Source organism: Protopterus annectens, chromosome 5.part0, assembly GCF_019279795.1.
Source record: "Protopterus annectens isolate FY-2018-M chromosome 5.part0, PAN1.0, whole genome shotgun sequence".
In the NCBI taxonomy this organism is placed as follows: domain Eukaryota; kingdom Metazoa; phylum Chordata; order Ceratodontiformes; family Protopteridae; genus Protopterus; species Protopterus annectens.
The window spans coordinates 668,414,478-668,430,832 of NC_056735.1; the positions used below are offsets into that span (position 1 = coordinate 668,414,478).

General features: G+C 40.1%; 1 protein-coding gene across 1 annotated transcript in view; it reads right to left on the reverse strand.

The window, feature by feature from the left end:
• Window positions 1-16,355, reverse strand: part of DHRSX (dehydrogenase/reductase X-linked) — a 1,564,048-nt gene that overhangs the window by 1,323,910 nt on the left and 223,783 nt on the right. Inside the window, exon 2 of the mRNA XM_044072516.1 lies at window positions 9,795-9,863. Within this exon, the coding sequence (XP_043928451.1) occupies window positions 9,795-9,863 (69 nt within the window). The remainder of the gene's footprint in view (window positions 1-9,794; window positions 9,864-16,355) is intronic.

Consider the following 16,355-nt stretch of genomic DNA (forward strand, 5'->3'; position numbering starts at 1 on the left):
AACCTAATAACAGTTTAGGTGGCAGCAGCCCTGGAAGTGGTATCAGAGGAATCATAAGCACACTTCAAATAGTGGGTAGCCATTTCAAACACAGAAACAATGAAGTTACTCATAATATTCCTTGTATTTTCAAATGAGGCAAGCTAAACTTTAACATATGAGCTTGACAGTTGAGAAATCTAAAAATATGTGTGGCAGAAGAATGCAATTTTCCCCTAAATCTATCAAAAGCTTTTTCATGCTCGTCAGGAGAGGGATTGTATTAACCAGATGTTTAGTAGCAGCTGGGTTCCCTAAAGCAATAGCTACTAGGTTTGACCTGGGATGAGTGTACAAAAACTTATAAGCCTGAGGAACTTTATACACTCTATCTGTTTTGTTGGGGCAGCAGGCTGGCTATCAGACAAGTTACAGGCTGTGATAAAACATCCTATAATGATGAAAAAACAGGAGGAACTGGAGAAGGTTTTGGAAGATTCTGTTGTAATAAATCATAGAACTTTTTCAGGGACAATGGAACACCATTATGTTCCTAATGAAACAATTGATTAATTTTGAAGAGAAAGAGAATCCTTAAAAGGGACTGTGAACTCACACTTGCCTCAAAAACTGAATCAGAAAACCAAGTAGACAAAACAGAATCTGTTCCTTCATCATAATTTTGAGGTTCAAAATATTGACCCTCTTCAGGAAACAAAGAATCTCTTCTTTTTTTTTTCCTTTTACCAGAAACAGGTAAACTGGAAGGGTCAAAAGCCTGAACTAAACCCTAAAATAAGCCCAATAAATCACTCCTGTCCAAAGTAACTGAGACAGGAGAAGAAATATGTCTTGAGTTTTTACTTCTTTTTGACAGGAATTTCTGAAGAAGCAGACCCACTTTTGCTAGGAAAATCCTCCATGGGATAAGCATAACATTCTGGCTAAGCAGAGGGGTATTCCCTGCCCCTTCTTGGCTCTCCCTTGCCCACCAACAGCACTCCAAAAGTCATAGGGGATGTTTCTAACCCACTGTCCACGATGGTTACAGGGACTATACCAGTGGAAACCAAGGAAAAAGATGAATGGCTTGGGGAACCAGAACTGGCCAAAGCAGAATCACTTATCTGCAAAACATGCACTTTAGCAGTAGCAAAGTCTATTTATTAATTTTCTTCTTTTTCTGGGTGAAAGAAGGTTATTCCATGGTTATGCTGAATATAATGTCTGACTCCTGGGCAAGCCTGGCAGCAGTAGGAAGCAAAAAAGTAGCCCCCCCCCCCAAAAAAAAAAAATAAAAAAACAATAAAAATTACTAAATACTTACTCCAGCCTCCTAAAGAAAAATAAAGCAAACAAAAAAGAAACACTTTCCCCAAACACATTTTTCTTCTTTCTTTTCTCTCCCTCTATTCTTTAAAACTTTTGTTTCACTTTTTGGAGCTGGTAGCTTCTGCAGGTCTGTTACAAGAACATCTAGGTGTCACAATAAATACATCTGCTGAACAAAGCAAATAACATTTCTTTATCCATTATCTTCAAAGATACGTGGGGATGACAACCAGATCATTACGTGAACGAATCAGGGAGCACGTTTATGCCATAGCGAAAGGCAACGTTCTGAATGGACTGGCGAAACATACTGTGGACCAAGGTAATACACATAGTTTTAGGTTCCAGGTCCTTGAAATGGTCACCACTAATGGTAGATTAGGTAATATTAAAAATAGGATCGAAGAGAGGGAAGGCAAATGGATTATGAAGCTACAAGCCCATAGATTTGGGCTCAATGACAGGCTTACTATTAAGCCGTTTCTAGCTTCTAGACCTCTAAAACATTAAGCATTATAAAACCTGATAGATTGTATGCATTGTTGAGTCTTTACATGCTTGTTTCTTTAAGAGTACTATGATGTCATTACATGCAAGTGTTTATAATGAAGTGCTTGATAACTGTTTTTATGTCTGATGAAGCGTTGTATAACAAGCAAAAGCGCTCACATTTTACTGCAGTTGGTTTGTCTCTTTTTTTAACAATAAATGTGGATATTCGTTTAATAAGGAAACCTCGTTGAAGTTTTATTGGAGCTTGTCTCACAGTCCATGGTGCACTCATCGTTTCTTTACTGAATCCAAAAAGTACTCATTCCCTAACACACACACACACACACACATTTATATAGAGTTTTCATAACAGGTACCTATATACCACTGACTGCTCTTGCCAGATAACCTCATGAAAATAGAAGTTACTTACCTCATTGTGCACATCAGTCAATGCAATGTTTGTCATGCCATGCAAGACAATCATCATGACTATATTATAAAATACTTCATCTAGATGATTTCACACATAGTGAATGTAAATGGGTAAATGGATGGGACAAGTAAATATAATATTGCATCCCATCTAATTCTGCAAATTATTGTTCTCAAAATGTATATGGAAGCTGAGAGCAACATACAAAAGAGTCTCATACTAACTTCTCTTATGAAGCAAAACATATACACATGCACACAAATATTCATACGTACACACATACATACACAAACACAAAGTCCTTCTTGGCTTTGTCTATTACACTATATGGTGTTTGTTTTTCCTTTAAGAACTAGCCATGAGTTTTTTTTTAATTTTGGCTGACAAGGTTAAAAAGTAAAAATAATTTACAGAAAATCGTCAGTCTGTCTCCATATTAGAAAATCACACTGCCATTCAGAAATCTGTTTATAAAGTACAGTTGTGTACACTTACCATAAATGTAGATGTTCAAGTGTATTCACTGTTGCAGTCATTACATTTGGGTAATCCTGCTGGTCGATTGCCCTCAGTCGGCCTGAATTCCAAAGTCCTGGGTCCTGCGTCGGCTGCTGTCGCTGCTTCCCTGACATCAGGCCGTCAGGGGTATAAAAGATGCGGCCAACGCCATTTTCTTTAGTTTTTCTTGCCCTAGATGTCAGGTGCCCCCTAAAAGGGTAGCCAAAATTTATATATATAGAAATACATGCAACAATATAAACATTACCTTCATCTACAAGCAAATACACCACATAGGTTGTATAAATCAGAGAAGTAAAGATAGTTTCCATCAGAAGAAAAAGGGGGATGGCGGGTGGGTAACTTGGGCTGCAACAGTGAATACACTCGAACATCTACATTTACGGTAACATGTACTATGTTCTTCGTGTTTCACTGTTGCAGTCATTACATTTGAGTAGAGTCCCAAAGCTATGGATGGGAGGCTGGAACTAAACAGCATTAGGAGCGGCTATGAGGCCCTGCAGAACTGCAGTGGCAAAGCTTGTCCTGGATATAGAGTAGAGTGGCAGGTGATAGTGCTTGGCAAAGGTGTGCACTGAACTCCAAGTAGCAGCCTCTAAAATGTCCTTGGTTGGTACTCCCCTGTGAAAGGCTGCTGAAGTGGCTGCAGCTCTGGCTTAATGTGGCCTAATGCCTTTAGGCAATGGCTTGCCATGGTGTAAGTAGCAGAAACGAATGCGGTGGCCTATCCACTTTGAAATAGTCTGCTTTGAGATAGCCTTTCCTTGTGATGCTGCAGCATATGCCACTAGTAATTGTTCTGTCTTTCGGAAGTCTTTGGTTCTGTCCAAGTAGAATCCAAGCTGTCTGTGAACGTCCAAAGAATGCAGAATTCTCTCCCCCTTGTTCTGTGGATTTGGATAAAAAGTTGGCAGATGAATAGTTCGGTTAAGAGCCACACTGGACACCACCTTAGGCATAAATGTTAGGTTTGTCCTCAGAGAGACCCTGTCTGGATAAAAAATGATAAAAGGTTCCACAGCCATGTGTGCCTGAAGCTCTGAACCTCTTCTTGCAGAAGTTATTGCTAGGAGCAGAGCTGTTTTCCAAGATAAAAACTTTATATCAGCCGTTGCAGCCGGCTCAAAAGGTGGCAGGGTGAGTTTTTCTAAGACATAGTTGAGGTCCCATGCAGGCACTGGTGATCTTCTTGGAGGCCTTAAGTTTTTGGCTCCTCTGAGGTACTGTTTTAGTAAGGGATGAGAAAAAATTGGTGGTTCTGTATTGTAATGAGCCGATATGGCAGAGGCATGAATTTTAATAGATGAAAAAGATAGACCTTTGTCCAGCATCGCAGTTAAGTATTGCAAAATCTGAGGAATATTTGGCACAGCTGTATCAATTTCTTGTGCCTGGTTCCAAACACAAAATCTCTTCCATTTTCCAGCATAAGATTTTCTAGTACTAGGCCTTCTGGCCTCCAAAATGACATCCATCACAGCTTTACTGAGAGATGTGTTTTGAATGACTACATTATCCGCCATGCTGCCAGGTTTAAAGTCCTGAGTTGGCTGTGCAAGATCTGATTGCTTTGCTGGGACAGTAGATGAGGTATCTGAGGCAAGGTCCAAGCTGGGCATTGAGACAAGCTCCTTAGTATTGGATACCAGTACTGGCGGGGCCAGTCTGGGGCAATTAGTATCATCCTTGGCTTTTCATGTCTGACCTTTAGGAGTACCTTGGGGAGGAGAGGCAGAGGGGGAAATGTGTATGCTGATAGGTTTTTCCAGCTGAAAGATAGGGCGTCCACTTTCCATGCTTGCCTGTGATAAATCCTTGTACAGAATCTTTTTAGTTGGTAGTTGTGAGGGGAGGCAAATAGATCTATGTCCGGGCACCCCCATTTCCTTGTTATCATGTGGAAGACTTGTGGATCCAGCTGCCACTCATGGGGATCCAAGAGGTTTCTGCTTAGGTCATCTGCCAGACTATTTTTCCTTCATGGCAGGAATTGTGCCTGCAGGTGCACTTGGTAAGTCAATGCTGTGTCCCATAAAGTCATGGCTAGTCTGCAAAGAGGGTAAGAATGAGTGCCCCCCTGCTTGTTTATATACCACATTACTGTGGTGCTGTCGGTCTTTATCAGAAGTTGTCCTGGATGCACTAGGTCCTTGAAGGCTGTCAGGGCATTTTGGACTGCTAGCATCTCTTTTTGATTGATATGTAGATGGATTTGGTTTGAGGTCCATGCACCCTGAATGCATCTTCCTGCCATGTGGGCCCCTCAGGCATAATCTGATGCATCCATTGTTAGTGTTTACCTGGCTGGGGGTAATGTGAATGGCTGTCCCTTGTTTTGGTGATAAGCCTGTGCCCACCATCAAAACTCCTGTTGCAGGCAGGGAATGAAAGTAATCATAGTTTCCAGGCTGTGGCAATGTTGAGTCCAAACACTTTTTAGGTACCATTGAAGTTTCCTCGTATGCAGTCTTTCATATGGAATTAGTAGGATGCAGGATGCCCTGAAGCCCACAGCCTGCAGAATTTTTCTTGCAGATAACTGGGCCTTTGTTGCCAACATTTTGAAATAGGTAGTCAGTTGCCTTTGTCTAGCGTGAGATAAGCATCTGGGCAGTTGTATTTAAGCTTGCACCCAGGAATATTATCTCTTGAGAAGGTACTAGTTTTGATTTCCTTTTGTTGTCTGTGTACCCTAGGCATGTTAGACGTCTTTTCACAAATGCCAGATGCTGTAGAAGAATGTCCTTGTTCTCTGCCTGAATTAGACAGTCGTCCAAGTAAGGATATATTTGTATTCCTCTTTGTCTGCAGAATGCGATTACTGAAGCCAGGCACTTTGTAAAGACCCTGGGCACAGTAGATAAGCCAAAGGGCAGTGCAGAGAATTGGTAATGCATTGAGCCAGCCTTGAATCTGAGGTATCTTCTGCATATTTGTCTGATTGGGACATGCAGGTATGCCTCTTTTAGGTCTAAAGTCACAAGCCAAGCGTTCTTGCCCAGCATGGGCAGAAGTTGCTGCAAAGTCAACATCTTGAATTTTGGAATATCCAGGTATGTGTTCAAAATAGATAGGTCCAGTATTGGCCTCCAGGCCTTGTCCTTTCTGGGTACCAAGAAAAGTCTTGAGTAAAATCCCTGTCCCAGCTCTTGCTCTCGTACTAGTTGAATGGCCCCCATGTCCATGAGGGATGAGACTTGTTTTTGTGCCTCTGCCCATTAATTTTTTGGCAGATCTGGCCAGCCGTTTGCTTTTGGCAGGGTATGGAAATGGAACTTGTAGCCTTATGACACGATATTGAAGACCCACTTTTCCTGGGTTATAATGTGCCAAATTTGTGTAAAAAGTGCTAATTTTCCCCCTAAGGGGGCTGCCAGGAGATAAGTGCGTGGTGCAGGCAGGGGGAAGTCATTGGGACTGTTTCCTGAATAGTAGTGATTTGTCTTCTCCAACTTTGGAGCTTGAGGTCCCCCATTGCTTTGAATGGAATGAACCTTGCACCTGGGATCTGCCCCTAGGGCGTCTGGGTCTGCCCCTTTGAGGTCTGTCTGACACAGGAAAGGACCAATTCTTTGTTGGCCAGTGTCTACTAAACTTAGGTGGCTGAACTTCTAAAAAATATTTGACCGTTTGTATAGATTTAGCTTTGTCCTCCATTTTCTTTAAAACCTCTTCTGCCTTAACACCAAACAAAGTATCATGCTGTAAAGGTGCATCTAATAATTTAACTTTAACATGATCAGGCAGATTTTGTTCCTTTAATCAAGCATGCCTCCTAATTACAGAACCTGTAACTGTGGCCCTGCAGGAGGCCTCTAAAGAATCAAAACCACATTGCAAAGTATGCTTTCCAACTTGTTCAGCTACATGCAATACATCCTGCATTTCCTTGTTTTCTGCACATTCAGAGTTTAACAACATTTTCTGTTTAAGCAATGCCATGACATGTTGCTGATATTTGAGCATATGAAACTGACAGTTTAAGGCCCTTATAGCCAAGGTAGCAGATGTGTAAACCTTTTTTTACCCATTCTTTCCAGTGCCCTAGTATCCCTGTCAGAGGGGGTAGGGTTTTTTGCAGCGGAAGTCTTAACTCCTTTGGGACCCTGAGAAATAGTTCTGGGTCTGCAGCAGGGTTTTTAAAAAGGAATTTATGTGAGTCAGGAACCCTGTAATATCTGTCAGGCTTAATAGGAGCTGGAGGTAAGGAGTCAGGGGTAAGGCTGGACTCCGAAAACACATCATCTACAATGTCTAACACAGGTGGGATGGCTAGTGGCTTGTGCTGAGGTAGTAACAGGAAATCCCTGTGCCTCTTTTTAGATTCTGAAAAATCTTGGCTCTCCCAGTGGAAATGCTCCCTCATGGTATGTAAGGTTTCCCCAAAAGAATAGTCCTCAGGAGGAGAAGCTGAAGGTATAGATTATTCAGCATCAGAATCCTCATGGGGGAAAAGAATATTCCTGATCAGAAGAGGAATCAGAAGAAATGGAAACCTGATCTGAAGATTCATAGTCAGTCTCTTGCCTAGGCCTCTTATCAGGAGGGGGATGGGAACCCCTGATCAAGGTAATCAAGTCTTCGGCCATTTTGAGCATCTGCTTTTTGGGCATGAAGGCTCTTGAGTTTGCTTCTCTGCCTTTGAAGTCGGTTTAATGTATAGATGTTTAGGTCTGAATACACCCTCAGAAGCCGGTGCCTGTTCAGCGGCTCCGGACCCATCTGAAGGAATAGCGTCTGAGGCTCCAATACCTTGAGTTTCCAGTGGCATAGCTGACTCCACGTGGGAGTCAGTAGCGGCCTGAGACTCTAAAGCAGCGGGCGTCAAGGGCTGCAAAAGTGCCTCACTAGAACCGGCGAACCGGTGACTGGCTTAGGAGAAGCTTTGTCGTCGTTTTTGGGCCTCGACTGTCTTTCTTTTTCTTTGCATTTTTTGTGAACTACGGTAGTCGGATGGCTTTCCGACGACATTTCTGGATAATTAAACCTGCATCCAAAGTAGTTTAATGCAAAATCATACCGACGCTTAATAGTGCTTTGTTTAAATCTAGCACAAACCCGACAACCTAGAAAGTTATGATCAGGGCCTAGGCAAGGAATACAGTAAGAATGAAAGTCCTTATGAGGTATTTGCTTCCCACGAGAAATACAATTATTAACTTTTTCTGACATCGGTTCTGGAGCAAGAAAAAAAGTTTCCCCAATGGGGTACTTAGCTTTACAGAAGACTTTGGATCTGAAATTCGAACTCGAAAATCTCACGAATTGGCCGTCCGGCACTTGCGAACTGCTTCTGCTTCGGGCACCGCGCTGCAAGAAAGACTAAAGAAAATGGCGTCGGCCGCAACTTTTATACCCCTGACGGCCTGACATCAGGGAAGGGGTGACAGCGGCCGACGCAGGACCCAGGACTTTGGAATTCAGGCTGACTGAGGGCAACCTGCCAGCAGGATTACCCAAAATGTAATGACTGCAACAGTGAAACACGAAGAACATCCTGCATACCATACAGAAAGTTAACCTGACATGAAAAGCTAAAATTGTGAAAGATTATGTTCTGGAATTAAAGACAATGTCAAACTTACCCAAGATGTTTACTTAAATAGTTCTACTTACTTGAACACAAAAATACATTTTTAACTCTATGGATCTGATATTATGTCACTTAATACCTTTTATTAAATATTGTAAGGAAATTCTTTGTTCTTAACAACTTTAAAATCTATGCACTCTGTATTTTCAGTTGGAGGTAAGGTACGAATTAACAGTCTTCTTTTCTCTTGGCTCTTTGATATATATATATATATATATACACATATACATATACACATATACATATATATATATATATATATATATATATATATACACACACACACACATATGCAACAGTGAGATATATATATATATATATATAAATATAAATAACACAGACTTAGAAACCAAGCATGGGAATGCTCCATCTCCGGAACACAGGATACATACGATCCAACTTACAGATCATGAAAAAAAACATCCGACAACAAAAAGCCAACCTCCTTAAACAATCACATTTATACTCCAACTAAACCAGAAATCAGTCTGAAGTTTGATTAACAAGATATCAGGAAGTGGACAACTATTTAATTTATTTCTGTTTACATTTTGCTTACTGGTAAAGAGCGCAGATTAAGAATGACAAATTGTAACTAATACATTTCGCTTAATGGAACCCTTCCCATGGCCTCTGTCTCACTCTGTTGCCAAACATTTGGATATATACATACATACATATATATATATATATATATATATATATATATATATATATATATATATATATATATATATATATATATATATATACATACACATATATATTATATATATATATATATATACACACACACACACATATATATATATATATATATATATATATATATATATGACAGTGTTACATCAGTTTGTAGAATTGATGAAAGTTCAAAGCTCATTACATTGACTATTACATAACTCAAGGGGTTTTGCCCATTCTTTGAATTTGTGCTACCCTGGATTTAGTATATTTAATTGGAGAGTGTGTTGTTTTTTGTTTTAATTTTAGCAGTCTAAAATGTAACATGCCAGTTTTACATTTGCAATTATTGTTTTTCTATGACTTTAGTGGTGATATAATAGTAATCGCCAATGCGTTTGTTTGATGTTTTGTGTTTCGACTGAACTGACCGGTGATTATTCATTATAAACTTGTAGATATATATGTGTGTGTGTGTGTGTGTGTGTGTGTGTGCGTGCGTGCGTGCGTGTGTGTGTGTGTGTGTATATATATATATATATATATATATATATATATATATATATATATAAATAATTTAAATAAACAATGTTAGAAATCCTCATTTACATTCTGACACTTTCCATTGTAGCAGGATTTGATGTTGAGTTAAAAAAAGAAAGTTTATATTATATTAAAACAGGGATAATACCAAAGCAGCTAGAGTAATCAGTGGCAAAGACTGCAAGAATGTTTAAAATTAAAGTCGGGCATTACCATTTTCATTCACTGTTGCTTCTTTAATTTTCATGACAGCCTCTTCACCTTCACTTTCATTATTCCCAGCTGGAGTAAGCAAGAGAAGAAAAAGAAACACAATCAATTCATCAAACGAATTCCCCATTATGCCCTACTAAGTGCCTGCTAATGGTCTTTTAACAAGACTATAAATCATCATGCTGTAAAACATAGAAGTATCTGTAGGTCACTGAAACTACTATTTTTTGGCATCTAAAACATGGATAGTGCAAGATATTAGAAGAAAATGCACTGCCATATCTCACTCACTGCTTACAACAAAACAGATTCACTTGAGATACACACCCTAATAATTATGTATCTGCATAAGTATTGTCGATTAAGTTAAATGTATCATTTAAATAGAATAGTAGTTGAACATTATAGTACTGCATGTATGCATCTTTGCACTCTTCTACATTTCTTTTTTTGTTAATGGTTGTTAGACACTGCTATGGACAAGCATTAGCTGTCTCTTGGAAACTAATGATAGACAAATCATGTTTCTATTATGATACTAAATATGAGAGTGGCTATGACATAAAGAGAATAATACATAACAGGGTATGTCATCATAAAAGCTGTATCTGTATCCCTTACTTGTCCAATATAAATTGAAAATTATCAAAATAATAGACTGAGTACTTAGAACCAGTGGTATTGGAGGTTTCAGCAAAAAGGAGGCAGGAAAGTGGCTTCAGTTAAGTCAAATACTCAACACTTAACATATTTATATAATAACATAAGAAAATGAAGTGAGCCTTAAGCTACAGTCCAGCAAAGGCAGCACAGTTGCTCTCTTAGCCAACTGGATAGCCATTTCACTGGGCTGGGAAGCCTTAAAGGGACAATCCCAAAGTAACAAAATGGGACCTAATGAATTGCAGCCCTTTTTCTACATCAAAATTAAGTATCATTTTACTTTGAGCCTTACCAATGTTTCAAAAAGGATTCTGCAATTTATTTCATAAGCACAGCAAAACAGCATAACAGAATCCTCTGGGATTACAATGCACATGTTGCAAACAGACATACAAATTGCTCCTATACTATCCTATAGCCAGTAGAACCAACCATGTTAACATGTACAGCATCTCTCTCCCCTAGTCATGTAGGTAACCCACAGTACTGATGACTGCTGTCAGCAGTTTTCTGACTCTTGAGCTTTGTCCCTTCAATACATAACTTTTAGCACAGATCACTTGAGAGTCTACTAATTCTGCCACCTCTACAGCCTAACAAATACAGGCTTTATGCACATTGATAATGTTCACTTAATAACTGAACATTACAAATGCACATGTCTTGTATGCAGTGGCATTCCTACATTCTAGTGATTACATGAGTTATAAATACACCCCTCCGCCACTCTTAACATCTTTTCAACCACAGGTTGTCCTTTTCTGAGAGAAATAAACAAGTTAAGATAAATAAGTTCTAATTGCTTCCAGGTAGGGGGTAGGGCTTCAGTTAACAGCATTTGTTGTCAGAGACCAATAACTTGTTAGCTAAGTCTTCAGCTTCTGTTTGTGTCAGTCACAGGCTATCCAATAACAGGCTAATTGGCTGATAAAAATACCTCCCATCCTGCTACTTGTTTTCCTAAACCCATCGTCTCTCTTGTTGTCTGCCCCTTATGTTAATTTGACCAAAACACTCCATCTCTCTTTACTTGCATTGCTTGATATAATTAATACATACATATTGATATAATTAATTACATACACATAATTTTATAAAGTCACTCCTTTTAGCTATTTGAGTACTTTTCCTCCTGCTATTGTTTTCCATAAGCAACTAGAACCATGGATCTGCACTTTCTAAACTGGTTCTATAGCCAGCTTGGTTGAAACAGGCATTCCAAGGAAATGTACCAGTTGTCTCAGGTTTAGTGTCAGTCACCAAAAACTTAATCTGGCAGTGTGTGTGAGATTTAAGTTATACAATATTAAAGGAGGCAAAGCACTCACACGTAGCCACTACAAATAAGCAGGCTGTCTGTACCACACAATACCACACTAAAGTAATCACACACACCTCAGAGCAAATATATGCTAAACCTACCTAAACCACAATGGCCCCCTAAATGCAGCATAAGAAGATAAGTACCCTCAGCAACCTCATTAACATACAACTGAGGCACAACCTACCATGAAACTTTTATCCAAGAGTCACATTGTCTCAAATCAAAAGCCCATAAGGCAAATCCCCACACAATCCAATATCATAGTTATAGGTGACTCCACAGTGAGACATATCAATGCACCACTAGCCTAGCTGTGCAATGAGGTGGTCACGGTCAGCTGCCTGTCAGGTTCCACGATTCGCCATGTCGCTCATGCACTCAAGTCCTTGTACAACAAGTACACATACAACACAGTCATAGTGCAAGTGGGTGTAAATATCTTGAGACATACTTCCCTGAACTATTTGAACAGGGAGATAATGGAGCTCTCAGAATATGTGTCTGTGGCAGGTACAAACCTACCCTTGAACAGCAATCTACCATCACCAAGAATAATGCTACAAAGCAACCAGAAGATTATTGATTTCAATAATCGTCTTAGCTTCTGGTGTCAAACAAAGATGATACATATCAGCTTGGGAAGAGATGGTCGACAATAATAACTGTTTTGCCAGGGGGTGGTCTGCACTTATTCCCCCAAGGCTTTCATGTTGTTGTTGTGTCTTTCGGCTTTTCCCGGTTAGGGGTTGCCACAGAGGAACTCCGGTCCGCTAATGATTGGCAGTAGATTTTTACGTGCAGAGTTGCCAGCCCTGACGCACAATCTTCAACGAACGTAAGCCCATTCACTCATGTCTCCACACACAAGACGCTCTAGCTGAGAATCGAACAGGACAATGTCTTACTGCGAGGCGACAACACTACCGCAGCACCACCACCAAAGCTTTCATATACTGGTTAAACCCTTGTCAAACCCTGTAGTGCCTTTTTAGGCAACACTAGTCTCCTAAAACTTCAAACATAAGAAAACAGAATCCAGATAACATAAAAGTATTACTGCTCAATGCTAACAGCCTTAACAAATGCTCCACTCCCTAAAAGCATTCCTTACCCTAGAACACACTTGATATATGCACTGGTTCAAGACAAATGGGAGCACTCCATCAGTGCATGGTTTCAATGTCTACCTCACGTTCAGGACTGCTGCACTAGTTGAAGGCACTAAAGGTGGCAGTGCCACCATATTCTTAAAAAACATTTCACCTCCAGACTCATTAGACAAGATAAAGTCCAGGAACACAGTCCACATCCAACTTACTTACTATCAACAAAATCCTTACAACATAACTATTGTACCTACTTCCATGCCTCCCTCAGCCCATACCTCCTACCCATATAGTATGGAGTCCTTATGCATTATACTAAATACCATTCTTCTAGGTGACTTCAACTATCCCTAAATCAACTGAGACACTTGTGCATTCTCAAATATGTCTGCCCAGACATTTCTGGACATCATCAACACAAATTCTTTGGACTATTTAGTATGCAACCCAACCAGGGGTGACAAAATCCAGGATTTGGTCTCTACCAATGTGGAACATTTTTGCAATTCACCAACTGTAACTTCCTCCTTGGTTAAATTGGACCATAAAGCAGTCACATTCACCATAAGACTGGAGCTTGAAGCTTCTTCCATTACCTCAGTATTCACATATTATGCTAAAGTTAATCTGCTAAAACTGACAACCCCACGTTTTATGAAGAATCATTTCCCAACAAATTGCATGCAAATGTAACCAACTGCATCAAATTTAAAAATAAACCTCTGAGGTGAAATAAAAATACAAACAGGCTATATAATAAAAGAAAAACAAAAGTCACCTCTCATAATGCCAAAAAATGCTCTTGATAAACTTAATATCGAACTCTGAATCTCAATCAAAGCCAGATATAAGGTAAAAATAGCCACCCAGAAAAGGGATAACTACAAAGCCTTCTTTAATTATGTTAGAAACCTCAGAAACAATCCCCAGCACTGTGCAAAGCTAATAGTAAATGGCATTCTGTACTTGGACCCACAACATTCCTCTCAACTGTACAGAATTTTGCAGAATGTCCAGATTATTGTCTCATATTTTTGGTCCATTTTTCATAAAGTAGTGGTTTTCTAACAAATCGTTGGCAAAAAATTGAAGATTCAAGTCAGAAAATAACACAGACATTTGAGTTTCAAACTTCATACCCTTCAGAAAATTCATGCTAATGCAAAATCTGCTATTTTATCTACTTTTTAAGTTTGTAAGACTAATATTTAAACATTCCCCTGGATTTACTAATCTTCCATGTGGGACTAAGCTAGTCCCGCATGGAAGAGACCATTTAGGAGCAGGACGGCAGCGCGCCATGCATATTAATGAGGCGGGCTTCCCGAGCTCCTAGGCTTACACAGAGCATGTAAGAGTACAGGGGGAATGTCTGAGACCAGAGCTCTCAGAATAAACACGCCCCCACAATGTAGAACAGTAGAAAGGGGTATGCAATGAGCGACACCTCTCACAGGTGACCGCATATCCCCACCAACAGAATGTTCAAATAAAATGAAGAAACCCATTTTTTTATTTAAATCCAATTACAGCTAACCGTAGGTGCTTGGGTGTGCACATCACTTAGCTACAGTTAATGCAGCTTAAAAGGCTAAAGAGGATAATAAGGAAGATATAAGCAAATGAAGCAGCATAGCAATAATGTAGTGGGCAGAGCATTCGCTTTACGAGCAGGCATCCCCAGTTCGAGTCCCACTGCAGCAGATTCATTTTCTATGGCAAACCACATTATGAGTAATATTTATGTTGCATAACTCACTAAATAACATATTTTATGAACTGGAGTACTGTACTAAATGCACAAGTGAGGTGTCAGTGTCATAATGAATAAGGCACTAGTAAGCAGGTGTAAGCACAAATAAGCAGTAGTAAGCATATTTAAGCACCAGTAAGTGGGCTTAAGCCCGTTTGCGTGGCGGTAAGCAATGCCAACACTGTGTAAGCAGATGTAACAGCAGGTTAGCAGTGCTTACCGTCGCGCAAACCCGCTTACAACTGCTCAAAAGTGCCTTAATCACTCTGTATCCAATGGCCCTTGTTCTGCCCATCAACAAAATAAACAGCCATACAGGTCTCAAACCCAGAAACCTATACACCATAGTCCCAGTGGTTATCCACCAAGCCATCACAAAATACAGAAGAATGAGGTAGTAGCAAACAAGTCCTTACCATAGTATAACCAAACTAAAACTGTGAAAGGAATCAGTATAACATCATATGTACCATAACCCACTACATAACATAAATATGTGAACTGGATTATAGCAGTAAGCCCAGAAGTTAGGTGTAATTGTAATATAGTGTTGAAGTCCCCAATAAAATACAAGGACCCCACAGAGTGTAGGTACACATTAATCATGGATACCAGGCATACATATATGGTGTAATGAATAATAACACAATGCCATAAAGGCATTATAATGAAAGTCTAATGTAAGCAATGCTAAGCATTGCACATGCCAGCTTAGGAGGAGGGAGCAATGTATAGACCAGCTAACTCATTGTGCCCAGTGGTATACCCCTTTAAACAATGCCAACCTTAGGTAAGCAGGTTTGCCCATAGCATAGCCTTTTCAAAACTGGCCAATCACAGAAAAGTGCAGGAAATCGGCCCTACTTAAACCCAAGAGGCAGGAATACATCTCATAACTGGTTGTAGCTTCCCCTTTCAGGCACTATGGCAGTAAGGGGAGAAGGAGTGCACTTCAGGCGCAACACAGGTGCATCCAGGAGTCCAAGGTCATGGCAGGACTCTTAAAGACCATGCTCAGAGACTGCTGCAGGGCCAGTACCAGGGCTCCCAATATAAGGCGGAGGCCTGGGACCATCTTGCCCACAACCTTACCACTGCCACTGGCATACCCCAAACTGGTGAGCAGGTCAGGCACTACTATGCCGACCTGAAGTGGCAGAAGGGGGACCTCTTAGAGGAGTGGCTCTAAGAGGCTAGAGCATCAGGGGATGTTCTAGATGTGTGTAAGTATCACCCCAGTATGTGTGTAATAATTGCCAGCTCAGGTATATCATGGATAGGTATGACTAAATATTCCTCTTATGTCCCCCACAGCTGCAACGGAGCTGGTCGCGAACCAGGAGGCCTACATCTGTCACCTGGTGAGGTTGCAACACGAGGCAGGTCAGTAATACTCAAGCATTTACTGTCATAAGAAATAAAAATAAAAGTAGTAGTAAATTAATTGCAAGTATAAAACCTGTATTGTTCAAGGCAAGTACTGCATACACTAGAGAATATCGCAGTAAGAGTCTCATATTGTCTGTAAGTCAATAAAAGTGTAATAGCCTGACAAAACAGGTCTAACTGCTCGACTGCATGTGTATATCCTGGTATCATATTGTAATGTAGATACGCAATCATGTAATAGTACTGTAGTATTAAGCACTGTTACCCACACTGTGCAACATAAATTGAATGTGTAGGAATGCCTGTATATGACAGGTGTAATCCCC